The sequence below is a fragment of the Leucoraja erinacea genome, chromosome 18 (genome assembly GCF_028641065.1).
Source record: "Leucoraja erinacea ecotype New England chromosome 18, Leri_hhj_1, whole genome shotgun sequence".
Taxonomy (NCBI): Eukaryota; Metazoa; Chordata; class Chondrichthyes; order Rajiformes; family Rajidae; genus Leucoraja; species Leucoraja erinaceus.
Window position 1 is genome coordinate 11,461,703 of NC_073394.1, and position 13,708 is coordinate 11,475,410.

Here is a 13,708-nt window from a genome sequence, read left to right on the forward strand (position 1 = left end):
GTCTCCTTTTGTTGAAAGTGGCTGAAATGATGAGTCGGGAGGTTCTGCTAATTTGAAAGTGCTGTCGTGTGCACACCAATGTGGTTGAATGATAAAATTAATTCCAGTTGAATCTGATGTTCAAGAGCCAAGAGAGTTTATTTGTTGTGTGTACAAAACAACAGAACAATGATAATTCTTGCATGCAGAAACATAACAGGCCTGTAAACACCATGCAGGTCCACCATCTATATTCAGGCACGCTTAGTTCCAGAGCCTTTCTGGATTATCCGTTTTACCGGAGAAATAGCGGTCTCGGCCTCCGAGGGACGTCCAGCGGTACCGGAACGGTCCGCCGAGGCCGCCCAGGGGTCGCGATGCCGGCTTGTGAAGTCAGCCTTGCAAGTCGGCTACGAGAACAGATCTGCCCGAGCTCCAGCCGCGGGGAGGCAAATTTGACCCGGAGCTCCTGATGAGGTCGAGATCGGTCGCCTCACCTAAGTGCCACGTTTTCGGGGGGGACGGCCAGGGGGATTTTATGTGACCCTCGTAGTTAAAGGAGGTGCCGAGTCACCAAGTGCCGGAAAATTGCTGACATTAGTTTCCGGAGGAAGTTTGAAGTGTAAATGCAGTTAGTTGATGGGGCCGTGTTGGGGGCTGATTTGTGTTATGGACTGGGCTATATCCACAACTACTTGTGCTCTGGGGCAAAGCAGTAGCCGAACCGAGTGGAGATGCACCTCAACAGAACGCTTTCTAAAGCGCGTCTGTAGAAGTTGTTAAGAGTCATGGGAGGCGTTGGTAACTGCCCTGTGATCCATGGGGATTACAACCACTCCGAGTTATTTTTTGAGGAATTCACTGTGGATAAGCATTATAGATGTGTTGTCAGTGACCAATATACCCACCAGGGGCTTTCCAAGGGTTAGGGCATGTTGCTTCATGTGTTGCCTTCACCCAGCAAGGAGAGGGTGGCTGAGTTCAGGAGCATTCGATGGGCGTGAGATACATTTCATTACAGTAAATGCAAATCTGCCAATGCAAGTAGCTGCCAAATAGCTGCGGGGATTGGGTTTAATTTGCTTGCCGGACTTGTTTTCATCTGCCTGAGGCGATGGAGGGAACAGATACCACAGGTGCTTTCAAAAGGGGATGGGTCGGGTGCAGAGTGAGAAGAATTTGCAAGGTGGAGCAGTGGAATGGGACAAAATGGAGGCTTCTTGCAAAGGGGTGCGAAGGGCTGTAGGGCTGCCTCCTGGATTGTGCCCGGACTTTGTATAGAGGGTGCCCACAGCGGCAGCAAGCAGCAAGTGTCCTTGTACAACTATCCAGGCAGCTGTGTGCAGGCTCTCGTTACAGGATTTCTCTGCTGGTTTGGAACGTAGAACAGGTCAGCACAGGAACAGGTCCATCGGCCAACAATGCGCAGAACATGATGCCTGGTAAAATTCATCTCCTCCGCCTGCATGCGATCCGTACTCCTAGATTCCCAGCATATCCACGTGCCTATCTAAAAGCCTCTTAATCACCACTGTTGTATCTGCGTTGGCCACCACCATGTTCCACGCATCCACCACTCTCTGCGTTTATATAAAAACAAACTTTTGCTGCACATCTCCTTTAAACTTTGCCCCTCGCTGAGGGAATGTGAAACTTGCTGAGAGGTAAAAATAAAGTGCTGGAAGAGCTCTGCAGGTCAGACAGCCCAAAACGTCATCTATCCATTTACCTCCACAGATGCTGCCTGACCCTTATTTTGTGTCTTGCTCGAGATTTCAGCATCTGCAGTTTCTTGTGTCTCCAAACCTTTTGAATCCACACCATGATTCATGGTGACATATTGCTCCCTGACCATGCAACTTATTCATGTGTAGGAAGGAACTGCAGATGCTGGTTTAAACCGAAGATAGGCACACAATGCTGGAGTAACTCAGCTGGATGGGCAGCACCCCTGGAGATAAGGAATGGGTGGCGTTTCGGGTCGAGGGCATCCAGAGATGCATCTCATCCAGATGCCTGTCCCGCCGAGTTACTCCAGCATTTTGCATCTATAATGGCTATCAACAATGAATTCCTGAGAAAATCATTTGGAGTGGGATTCATGGAATACAGGGCAGTTACCAACACGTCCCATGACTGTCTGCACGGAGCGAGGCGGACTACTTTGTGGGAACTGAGGATTATCTTGACAGTTGACAGAGTTGATCGATACCAGGTTGGGGAATAACGATGGTGAACATGGGGTGGAGTGAGGGGAGTCCAGAACCAGGGGGTCACAGTTTAAGAATAAGGGGCAGGCAATTTAGGACTGAGATGAGGAAACACTTTTTCAGCCAAAGAGTTGTGAATCTGTGGAATTCTCTGCCACAGAAAGCAGTGGAGGCCAATTCACTGGATGTTTTCAAGAGAGAGTTAAATTTAGCTCTTGGGGCTAATGGAATCAAAGGATATGGGGGAAAAAAGCAGGAACAGGGTACTGATTCTGGATGATCAGACATGATCATATTGAATGGCGGTGCTGGATCGAATGGCCTACTCCTGCACCTACTTTCTATATTTCTATGCATGTGTTTCTTCACAACTTTGACCTGCTGCCTTACCGCTCCAGTGATCTAGGTTCAATCATGATCTCGGGTAATGTCTGTGTGGAGTTTGCACGTTTTCCTTATGACAGTGTGGGTCTCCGAGTATTCCCGTTTCCTCCCACATCCTAAAGACATGCAGATTAGTAGGTAAACTGGCTATTATAAATTGTTCCTAGTGTCCAGGTGAGTGGTGGACTCTGAAGTGAGTTGATGGGAATGTGGGGAAAATAACATGGGATTTATGTAAAAGGATGCTTGATGGTTGGCATCGACTCAGTGGGCCGAAGGGCCTGCTTCCATGCTAACTCTGCCTCTCATAATCAGTCACTCCTGCAATAAACTTGACAGTCGATTGGATGCACATGGTTCCTTAAACAGCAGATAGACTCAAAAAGCTGAAGTAACCCAGAGGGACAGGCAGCATCGCTGGAGGGAAGTAATGGGTGATGCTTCGGGTCGAGGCCCTTCTTCAGAGTGACAGTCACGGGAAAGGGAAATGAGATATATAGACGATGAGGTAGGGAGATATAGAACTATGAAAGATATGCAAAAAAACTAACGATGATAAAGGAAACAGGCCATTGTTAGCTGTTTGTTGAGCAAAAACGAGAAGCTGGTGTGACTTGGGTGGGGGAGGGATGGGAAGAGAGAGAGGGAATGCCGGGGTTACTTGAAGTTGGAGAAATCTATATTCCTTAAACAACAGTGTGAGAACGGAGAAAGAGCCAGTTATTTTTAGCAATGTTTATTAAAGGCTAATTGTTGGGCAGAATGCCAGAGAGCAGACAAGGCCAACAGGCTGCATCTCCTCCAGTGCTGCATGCACTGGGAGGTGCTCTCCTGACAGTGCCTACAAGCAGTGTGGCCTTCTCTTAGGACCTCCATGGGGCAGTACTCCCTCAACCAGCCCTCTCTCCCCCATGGTGTGATACTCCCTCGGCCACGGCCCCTCCTGGTGGCCCCTTTCCCACAGCGCGACCTCTCTCGGTATTGCTCCCTTGGAGCTATGCCCTATGGATGAAGTGGGAGGGAATGAGGAGGCTGCCTTTCAGAGATATTCTCCATACACAAGCCTGGAATTCTCAGCAATACACGGGTTTCTGAACTAATGGGTCAAAATTCAGTAAGTGGACTTGATTTGGTAAGAAGGATATGAGCCAAACATTGGCAATTGGGATTAGTTCAGATGGGGCATCTTGGTCAGCATGGACGAGTTGGGCCGAACACCCTGTTTTTTGTTGTTGTTTTTTTAAAAATCATCTTGGTCAGCATGAACGAGTTGGGCCGAACACCCTGTTTCCCTGTAGTATAATGCTATGACTTAGACTCATCATAGAGTTACAGCATGAAAACACGCCCTTCGGCCTAATTTACCCACACCGGCCAACATGTCCCATCTGCACTAGTCCCACCCACCTGTCCAAATGTTTCTTAAACATTGTGATAGTACCTGCCTCAACTACCTCCTCCGGCAACTACCTCCCTTACACCTACCACCCTTATGTCCCTGTCCACCTTAGGAAACCTGAACGGAAACCTCTGGAGACTTTGCTCCCCACCCAAGTTTTCCGCGCGGTTCCCGGAGGTGCAGGTGGTTGCCGGAGGTTGCAGGTAGTGGAAGCAGGTAGGGAGACTGACAAAAACCTCCAGGAACCGCACGGAAACCTTGGGTGGGGCGCAAAGTCTCCAGAGGTTTCCGTTCAGGTTTCCTAAGTGGGACGGGGCATTAGGATGAAAATGTTACCCCTTGGGTTCCTATTCAATCTATCTCTCCTCACTTTAAACCTATGTCATCTGCTTCTCGAATCCCCTACTCTGGGCGAGAGACTCTGTGCGTCTACCTGATCCATTTCTCTCATGGAAACTTGATGATGTGATCCCTTTACAATTGAGGGAGCAGATACCTTAACCATAGAACGACAAGTTCACCCTGTGATAGGGTTAAATGGGAGAGATATCACCAGCTGGAATTCTGAGAAGTTTTTTTTTCAGGTCAGAGTTGAACTATTTCTCACGGCCTGCCAGAAGAAGGGAATTAATAAAAACCTATTTAGTAAAAACGAGATAGGAAGGAAAATTGCTGAAATTAAAATAGTCCAGAAATGATTGCAATAGGGGCAAAACAGAAAGGCATAAGTTCTTGAGTTATTTTGTTTAACCCTTTCAGTAGGTGGCACAGAACAACAGTAGAGTTGCTGCCTTATTGCGCCAGAGAGCCTGACTAAGGGTGCTGTCTGTACGGGGTTTGTACGTTCTCCATTTGGCAGTGTGGGTGCTCCGGTTTCCACCCACACTCCAAAGACGTGCAGGTTTGGAGGTTAATTGCCTTTGATGAAATTGTATGCTATCCCTTGTGTGCGGGATAGTGCGAGTGTACGGGGAGATTGCTGGTCGGCGCGGACTAGGTTTCCATGCTGCGACGCTCTCTCCGAGGTCCGTGGACTGGTAATGGGGGAAGGGTTTCTGGTCTGTAAATGTTCCTTCCTGCTGTTTCTAGGAGCTGCTCAGCAGGACATCTCTGGAGACCCAGAAACTGGATCTGATGGAGGAGGTAACAAGCCTGAAAATCAAGCTGGCTGAAATAGAGAAGGATCAGTGGGAGAATGAGGATCTGCACAGGAGTGAGGTCAGCAACATCTTCTCTCACTCTCTCTGTTATCGCCACGACCAGCCTGGGTCAACCTTTACCCCCCCCCCCCCTCCCCCCCCCGTCAACTTTGAACTCCACTCATCCTGAACTCTCCTCCTCCCCAATTAATTTACACCACCTCCTTGGCCGCATGTTCTGGTTCTGCGATCTGGATCTATCCCTCCCCCCCTTGTGTCCATTCCCCTTCCTCTCTTCCCTCTCCCCAACCCTCTCCATCTCCTGGTGGATTTCATGAGCGAGCTTTCTGAGCAGGTACTTAGATAGTCTGGCGACACAAGGAACTGCAGATGCTGGTGTACAAAGAAATACACAAAGTGCTGGAGTAACTCACTGGGTCAGGCAGCATCCCTGGAGAACATGGATAGGTGATATTTTGGCTTGGTACTCTTCTTCAGACACATAACCTTCTTTATGTCTTGAGAGTCACAGCATGGAAACGGGCCCAACTCGCCCAATCACCTTTTCTAAGATGACGACTCTTCCTGTAGGACTATCTGTGTAAACACAGTGCTGGAGGAACTCGACGGGTCACCTGTGGAGGGAGTGGAGGAACAATGTTTTGGGTCGGGAGCCTTCTTCAAACTGATGCATTAGGGGGGGGAGAGATCTGGAAAAGTGGGGGTGTAGCAAAGAGCTAGCAAGTGATGGGTGGATCCAGGTGAGGGGGATAATGGGAAGATAATGGAGATGGTGACAGAGACTGGATTGTGTTCAGTTTTGGGCACCATGTTATAGGAAAGATGTTGTCAAGCTGGAAAAGGGTGCAGAGAAGATTTACGAGGATGTTGCCAAGAATCGAGGGCCGGGGCTAAAGGGGAAAGGTTGAGCAGGTTAGGACTTTATCCCTTGGAGTGCTGAAAGATGTTCTTATAGAGGTGTACAAAATCGTGGGAGGAATAGATCAGGTAAACAAGTTTTTTGCCCAGTAGGGGAATCATGAAAACAACTTTTCTAATGGGAATGAGCTATGTACTAGAAACATAGAAACATAGAAATTAGGTGCAGGAGTCGGCCATTCGGCCCTTTGAGCCTGCACTGCCATTCAATATGATAATGGCTGATCATCCAACTCAGTATCCCATCCCTGCCTTCTCTCCATGCCCCCTGATCCCTTTAGCCACAAGAGCCACATCTAACGCCCTCTTAAATATAGCCAATGAACTGGCCTCAACTACTTTCTGTGGCAGAGAATTCCACAGATTCACCACTCTCTGTGTGAAAAATGTTTTTCTCATCTCAGTCCTAAATGATTTCCCCCTTATCCTTCAACTGTGACCCCTTCTTCTGGACTTCCCCAACATCGGAAACAATCTTCCTGCATCTAGCCTGTCCAACCCCTTAAGAATTTTGTAAGTTTCTATAAGATCCCCCCTCAATCTTCTAAATTCTAGCGAGTACAAGCCGAGTCTATCCAGTCTTTCTTCATATGAAAGTCCTGACATCCCAGGAATCAATCTGGTGAACCTTCTCTGTACTCCCTCTATGGCAAGAATGTATTTCCTCAGATTAGGGGACCAAAACTGTAGGCAATACTCCAGGTGTGGTCTCACCAAGACTCTGTACAACTGCAGTAGAACCTCCCTGCTCCTATACGCAAATCCTTTTACTACAACATTGTCAGGTTGCACTGGTCCCTGGAAGATTTTTGGAGTTTGCATTTACGCATATAAATAATCCTGGGAACTCAACCTTAAGGTCAGCAACAACTTCTCAGGGGTGTCTTTAGTGAAGTTTCCAAAACTAGAAACTCTTTAAGTGAGGAGGTACAGAAGTCTGAAGTCCCGCACCGCCAGGTTCAGGAACGGCTATTTTCCAACAACCACCAGGTTCTTGAACCAACCCGCACAAGCCTAACCCCACCTCGACAAGGGGACACTACAGCCTACAGGAATAGCCTGTTCTGCCCCGATTGCACTACCATGGATTTGTTCCCTCAGTGTGTTTTGAATTAATTTTAGTTCAGAGATACAGCGCAGAAATAGCCCCGACCAGCGATCCTCGCATATCAACACTATCCTACACACACTAGGGACAATCTACATTTATACCAAGCCAATTAACGTACAAACCTGGAGTGTGGGAGGAAACCGAAGATCTCGGAGGAAACCCAAGCACCCGTAGTCAGATTGGCCACTGACCCGGGTATCTACCGCTGTAAGGCAGTAGCTTTACTGCCACGCCACCGTACCGCCCCAATGTGTTCCTTTTTTTTGCAGTTTCTTTTTCGCTTTCTTTCAGAATGTATGTGTAACTTATGTCTTTGTGTGTTGCCTGAGTCTGTTTGCCTGTGATGCTGCTGCAAGTAAGATTTTCATTGTACCTGCACCTCACCGAACCTGTGCCTGGAACAATAAAACTGACTTGACTCAAACTTTAGTGCCGCTGCTGGTTCCAATTTCCGCATAAATTATATTGCCGTTTCTGCGTGCTGTTCTGTCTGTATCTTTTGAAAGCTTCGAGCAACTTAATTAGACGAGAGAGAGAGAGAGGCCTGAGGGTTTCAGAATGATTAAATTGATTCAATGTGTTTCAGTCGAAGCCATGGGTCAGTAATGGACAAGTCTCTTATGTTCTCCAAGCTGGTTTCTATCACGTTTTTATAAACCTTCCTGAGGCACATAATCAAGATGTGGGGGGTTGGGTAGGGGTTTGCTGAGGGGATGTGCGAGGTTATTCTTACTTCTAATTGAAGCCTCATGGCCTGTTTCAGCAACGGCAGTGTAACGGGGGCGGCACGGTGGCGCAGCGTAGAGTTGCTGCTTAACAGCGCCAGAGACCCGGGTTCGATCCTGACAATGGGTACTGCCTGTGCGGTGTTTGTATGTTCTCCCTGTGACCACGTGGGATTTCTCCTGGTGCTCTGGTTTTAATGAAGTTTGGTTAAACAAGGGAAGGAGATTGGGTGTATGCTGGGTGGCACAGTGGCGCAGCTGGTGGAGTTACTGCCTCACAGTGGCAGAGACCTGAGATAATAGAACTAGTGTGAACAGATGATCAATGGTCACGTGGACTCGATGGGTCAAAGGGCCTGTTTCCATGCATTCTCTTTCAATCAATTCAATTAAAAGTACCTCCATTTTTAATGAATAAAACTTCATGAGTTTTCCTGAGCTTAACAGTTTAATATAATAAAATATTATTTCTAAATTGTTGTATCAGGGCATCGTGCGTGTGTCTCTTTGTTGCCTCTGTGTATATTTGTCTTTCTGTAACCCAGCATATCTATATCACTTACTCTATCTGTGTTTCTCTCCCCCTCTCTCCCCCTCTCCCCCCCTTCTCCCTCCCCCCTCCCTCCCTCCCCCCTCTCTCTCCTCTCACCCCACCCTTCTCCCTCCTCCTCTCCCTCTCTCCCCCTCTCTCTCCCCCCTCTCCCCCCTCCCCCCTCTCTCTCTCCCCCCTCCCCCCTCCCCGTCTCTCCCCCGTCTCCCCCCCCCCCCTCCAAATCTCCTCATCTTATATTTTCAAAGTTGAGAGGGATATGAGTCAACCGCAGGTAAATGGGACAGCTTATATGGGCAAATTGGTCGGCATGGATGAGTTGGGCCGAAGGGCTAGTGTGCTTGCTGTATAACTCTATATCGGGAGAAGGCAGGAGAATGGGGTTGAGAAGGAAAGATAGATCAGCCATGATTTAATGGCGGAGTAAACTTGGATGAGTCTGACCACTGGCCACTCCCTCTTTTCCTCTCTCCCATCGGGCAAAAGGTATAGAAGTATGAACACGCACACCTCCAGATTCAGGGACAGTTTCTTCCCAGCTGTTATCAGGCAACAGCACCATCCTATCAACAACTAGAGAGCAGAGCTGAACTACTAGCTACCTCACCGGGGACCCTCGGACAATCGTTGATCGGACTTTACTAGCTTTACCTTGCACTAAATGTTATTTCCCTTATGTAATCTGTAAGCTGTGGATGGCTCTATTGTAATCGTGTATTTTCTTTCCGTTGGCTGGTTAGCAGGCAACAAAAGCTTTTCATGACAATACACATGACAATAAACTAAACTGAACTGAAGCTGATGGGCCGAATGGCCTAATTCCGCTCCTACACCTTAGGAACATCCTCGCTCTCTGACCTCCAGCCAACTCCTTCAGTGGCCCGTTAGGCCGGTCTGCGTTTAGACTCTGTTGCTGTCTTGGCGACCCCTGTTCCATTGTTGTTAACATCGCTTGCATTCGCTGACTTTCCAGAACCTGCTCCGTGAATTACAAAGGCTGAAGTCCAAGGTGGAGGTGCTAGAAATTGAAAAGATAGAGTACAAGCAGGAACTGGATGCCACAAAGGTAGGGAGTAACAGTCGCCACCCCTCCTCCTGGAGTTTTGATGATGTGCATTTTTGTTCATTCACCAGCCGCTGGGCAAGGACAGCATTTATTGCCCACCCCCCATTGCCCTTGAATGAAGTATGGCTTCCCAAGCCATTTTAGAGGGGAGTTAAGGGCCAACATCATTTGGTGGGTTTGGGATCACATGGGGCTCTGCCCAAGACCGGCAGAACTTGCAAAGGGGGCGGCACGGTGGCGCAGCGGAAGAGTTGCTGCCTTACAGCTCTTGCAGTGCCGGAGACCCGGGTTCAATCCTGACAACCGACGCTGTCTGCACGGAGTTTGTACAATCTCCCCGTGACCGCGTGGGTTTTCTTCTTTTCCCCCGCTATTATCGGACTCTTGGAACACTCCTCTCCCAAGCCAAGAGTGTAGTCCCAGTCTCCCAAACTACCTCACTAGAAACATAGAAACATAGACTCACTGTGGTACTTTTTTTTAATATGCACATTTCTTGCAACTGTAAAGCTGTAACATTATATTCTGCACTCTGGTATGTTTCTCTTGGCACTAACTCTTGTACTTGTGTATGGCATGGTTTAACTGGATAGCACCCAAACAAAACCATAGATGCCAGATTACCTTCCTTGAAATACATCAGTGACCACAATGGATGTTATAACCAGGTTTGATGAGCTGTGGTACCAAATGCCCATCTTTAGTCAGAGGGTGGTGATTCTGTGGAATTCTTTGCCACAGAAGGCTGTGGAGGCAAAGTCAGTGGATATTTTTAAGGCAGAGATAGATGGATTTTTGAGTAGTATAGGTGTCAGAGGATATGGGGAGAAGGCAGGAAAATTGGGTAGGAGGGAGAGATAGATCAGCCATGATTGAATGGCGGAGTAGACTTAATGGGCTGAATGGCTTAATTCTACTATCACTTGTGACCTTATGATCATACACTAAAACCATTTACGGACCTTCTATGTCTTGGAGATTTTTTTTAATGCAATGAGAATGCTTCTTCATATGCCTTCAACCAGTGGCTCCGTCTCTTCCAAATTACAACTGTTTTAGTTTTTTAGTTTTAGAGATACAGTGTGGAAACAGGCCCTTCGGCCCACCTACTCCGCGTCGACCAGCGATCACCCTGTTTACTAGTTCTATCCCACACACTAGGGACAATTTACAGAAGCCAACAAACCCGCACCTCTGGAGGATGTGGGAGGAAACCGGAGAGAAAACGCACGCGGTCGCGGGGAGAATGTGTAAACACTGTGCAGACGGCACCCGTAGTCAGAATCGAACCCGTGTCTCAGCAACTCTGCTGCTGCACGACTGTGCTGTCCTCTGGGTGATTTTTTTATTTCTTGCATTACAACGGATCTTGCATGCCTGGAACGCACTGCCAGGGAGGGGTTGGTGGTGGAGGCAAATAAGATGGTGGCATTTAAGAGGTTTTTAGATAGGCACATGGATTTGCTGGGGATGGAGAGATCTGGATCATATGTAGGCCGATGAAGTTGATTCATCTTGGCATCTTGATCGTCACAGACATTGTGGGTCGAAGGGCCTGTTCCTGTGCTGTATTTTACTATGTTCTTGCTCATAATATTTGGCATTCCTCAAAGTCAGCACAGTTGCGTGCTCGCTTGCAGTATTGTTTGGTCAGGTTTGCTGAGACTTTGGCCAGGCATCATCCTCCTGCCTGATGTGTTTCTTCCCCCGTCGAACAGTGAGTTTCATTGTAATCCATCACCACCAGCTCCGTTTGTTCTTAAATGCAAGATTACTACTCAGACATTTTACACATATTGACGTTGATCCAAAAGAAATCAGATCCAGAAGATCCCAAAAATGAGTGGGTTAACTTAAGTTTGACCCCAATGTGGACATTAGACCTTGTCTATGGAACTGATGCACGACCATGCTGAGAATTATAATCTGCACACTGTATCTTTCCTTTGCTGTATTGTACTTGAGTTACACCTACATATTGACTGATATTTATGGTATATTTGATAGCTAAACAAAGCTTTGCATTGTATCGTGGCCCTTGTGGCTAAAGGGATCAGGGGGTATGGAGAGAAAGCGGGTACAGGATACTGAGTTGGATGATCAGCCATGATCATATTGAATGGCGGTGCAGGCTCGAAGGGCCGAATGGCCTACCCCTGCACCTATTTTCTATGTGATACATGTGGCAGTAACAAATCTAAACCAAAATCCCTCTGCCTCCTTCACAAACTGTCTCCGGGTTGGATCCTGACCGCGGGTGCTGCCTGATAGGAGTTTGTCCGTTCTCCCCGTGACCACGTGGGTTTTGTCCGGGTGAAGAACTAATGTACGGGTGATTGTTGGCCGCACAGACTCGGTGGGCCGAAGGGCCTGTTTCAACGCTGTATCTCTAAACAAATCTCAACTCTTCCTGTCAAGGCAACATTCTTGTGAATCTTTTCTGCACCCTCTCTAGATTCATCACATCCTTCCGACAGTGTGCATATTTGATCCTACCCTGGCAACGGAACACTATGGAACACCACTTGCACGACCATAGATCTGTTTTCTAATTGTGTTTTTAGCGCTAGTGTCTTGTCTTCCACAATATTTCTTTTCACTGTCTTGTAGAATTTTGTGCAGATTTTATGTATCATTTATATTTTGTGTGTTGTCTGGGTCTGTGTACCTGTGATGCTGCTGCGAGCAAAATGTTCATTATATCAGTATCTCACTAAAATTGGGCATATGACAATAAACTTTAGGGTGGCATGTTGGCGCAGCGGTAGTGTTGCTGCCGTACAGCACCAAAGGCCCCAGTTTAATCCTGACGACTGATGCTGTCTGAACGGTGTTTGTACGTTCTCCCTATGACCGCGTGGGTTTTCTCTGTTTCCTCCCACATCCAAAAGATGTGCAGGTTTGCAGGTTACGGGTGTCAGAGGCTATGTGGAGAAGGCAGGAGAATGCAGTTGGGAGGGAGAGATAGATCAGCCATGATTAAATGGCAGAGTAGACTTGATGGGCTGAATGGCCTACTCTTATCTCTTATGATCTTAATTGGCTTCTGTAAATTGTCCTGGTGTGCAGGATAGAACTAGTGTATGAATGGTTGCTGGTCGGCATGGACTCCATGTGCCGAGGGGCCTGTTTCCACGCTGTATCTCGAAACTGAACCAAACTTGACAAACAGGCTTATTAAAGTTTATAATTTCCCATTTTATACGAACAAGATTACAAATGTTGGATCCTTGGACATTATTGATCTGGTTAATGTTTCAAAATTTCTTCTCCGATCCAGGATGAAATCCAAGATCTACAGGAACAGCTCGGCGTAAAAGATATGGAGATTGTGCGACTTCAGAGCCAACTATCTTCCAGAGCTTCTGTGCAGAGTGATGGCTCAGACCGAGGTAGGAATGGTCCTCGCAGCCTATCTGAGCCGTTAGAATCTGTGCTACAATAGCAGGAATAGCCTATTCTGCCCCGATAGCTGTGTATTTCCAGAGGGGCTGGGTGAAAATAGTAGCAATTCAACAAATTTTGTACAACTCAAATTACTCTGCAATGCTGGAAATACTCAGTACATCAGGCAGCCGCTGTGGAGGGAGAGACTAGTTCTGGTGAAAGGGCCATAGAAATGAAATGCCAGCACTACCTTTCTCCCCCCACAGGGAGGCGCTTGATACACTGACTGGTTACAGCAGTCTCTGCAGTAACTGAACAGTATTCATGGATGGACACAAAATGTTGGAGTAACTCAGCGGGACAGGCAGCATCTCTGCCAGACGTTTCGGGTCGAGACCTTTCTGCAGACTGAGAAGGGTCTCGACCCAAAACGTTGCCCATTCCTTCTATCAAGAGATGCAGCCTCTGTCCCGCTGAATTACCCCAGCATTTTTGTGTCTATCATCGGTTTAAGCCAGCATCTGCAGTTCCTTCCTACAACACTTATTCATGGATGTTAAGGGAATTAATTGATTGAAAGATACAACATTGAAACAGGCCCTTCGGCCCAGCGAATCCCCAATGACAATTGGACACCCGTTCAACCAATGAGCCAATTAACTGGACTTAGAACATAAAACATAGAAAAGTACAGCACAGAAACAGGCCCTTCCTTCAGCCCATGATAACTGAGCCAAACTTGATGCCAAGTAAAACTAATCTCATCTGCCTGCACTTGGTCCATATCCCCCCATTCTCTGCATAGCCATGGGCTTACTT

General features: G+C 47.5%; 1 protein-coding gene across 7 annotated transcripts in view; it reads left to right on the plus strand.

Annotated features, from left to right (window-relative positions):
• LOC129705639 (liprin-beta-2-like) overlaps positions 1 to 13,708 on the plus strand; it is a 136,444-nt gene that overhangs the window by 92,504 nt on the left and 30,232 nt on the right. For 5 of the 7 annotated variants that reach the window (XM_055649290.1, XM_055649292.1, XM_055649294.1 and 2 more), the window contains 3 exons: positions 5,062 to 5,190; positions 9,410 to 9,502; positions 12,783 to 12,894. In XM_055649290.1, coding sequence (XP_055505265.1) covers positions 5,062 to 5,190; positions 9,410 to 9,502; positions 12,783 to 12,894 — 334 coding nt within the window. Of the gene's footprint in view, positions 1 to 543; positions 1,422 to 5,061; positions 5,191 to 9,409; positions 9,503 to 12,782; positions 12,895 to 13,708 lie in introns of those variants that run through there. The other 2 variants (XM_055649297.1, XM_055649295.1) reach the window with 2 other exon arrangements.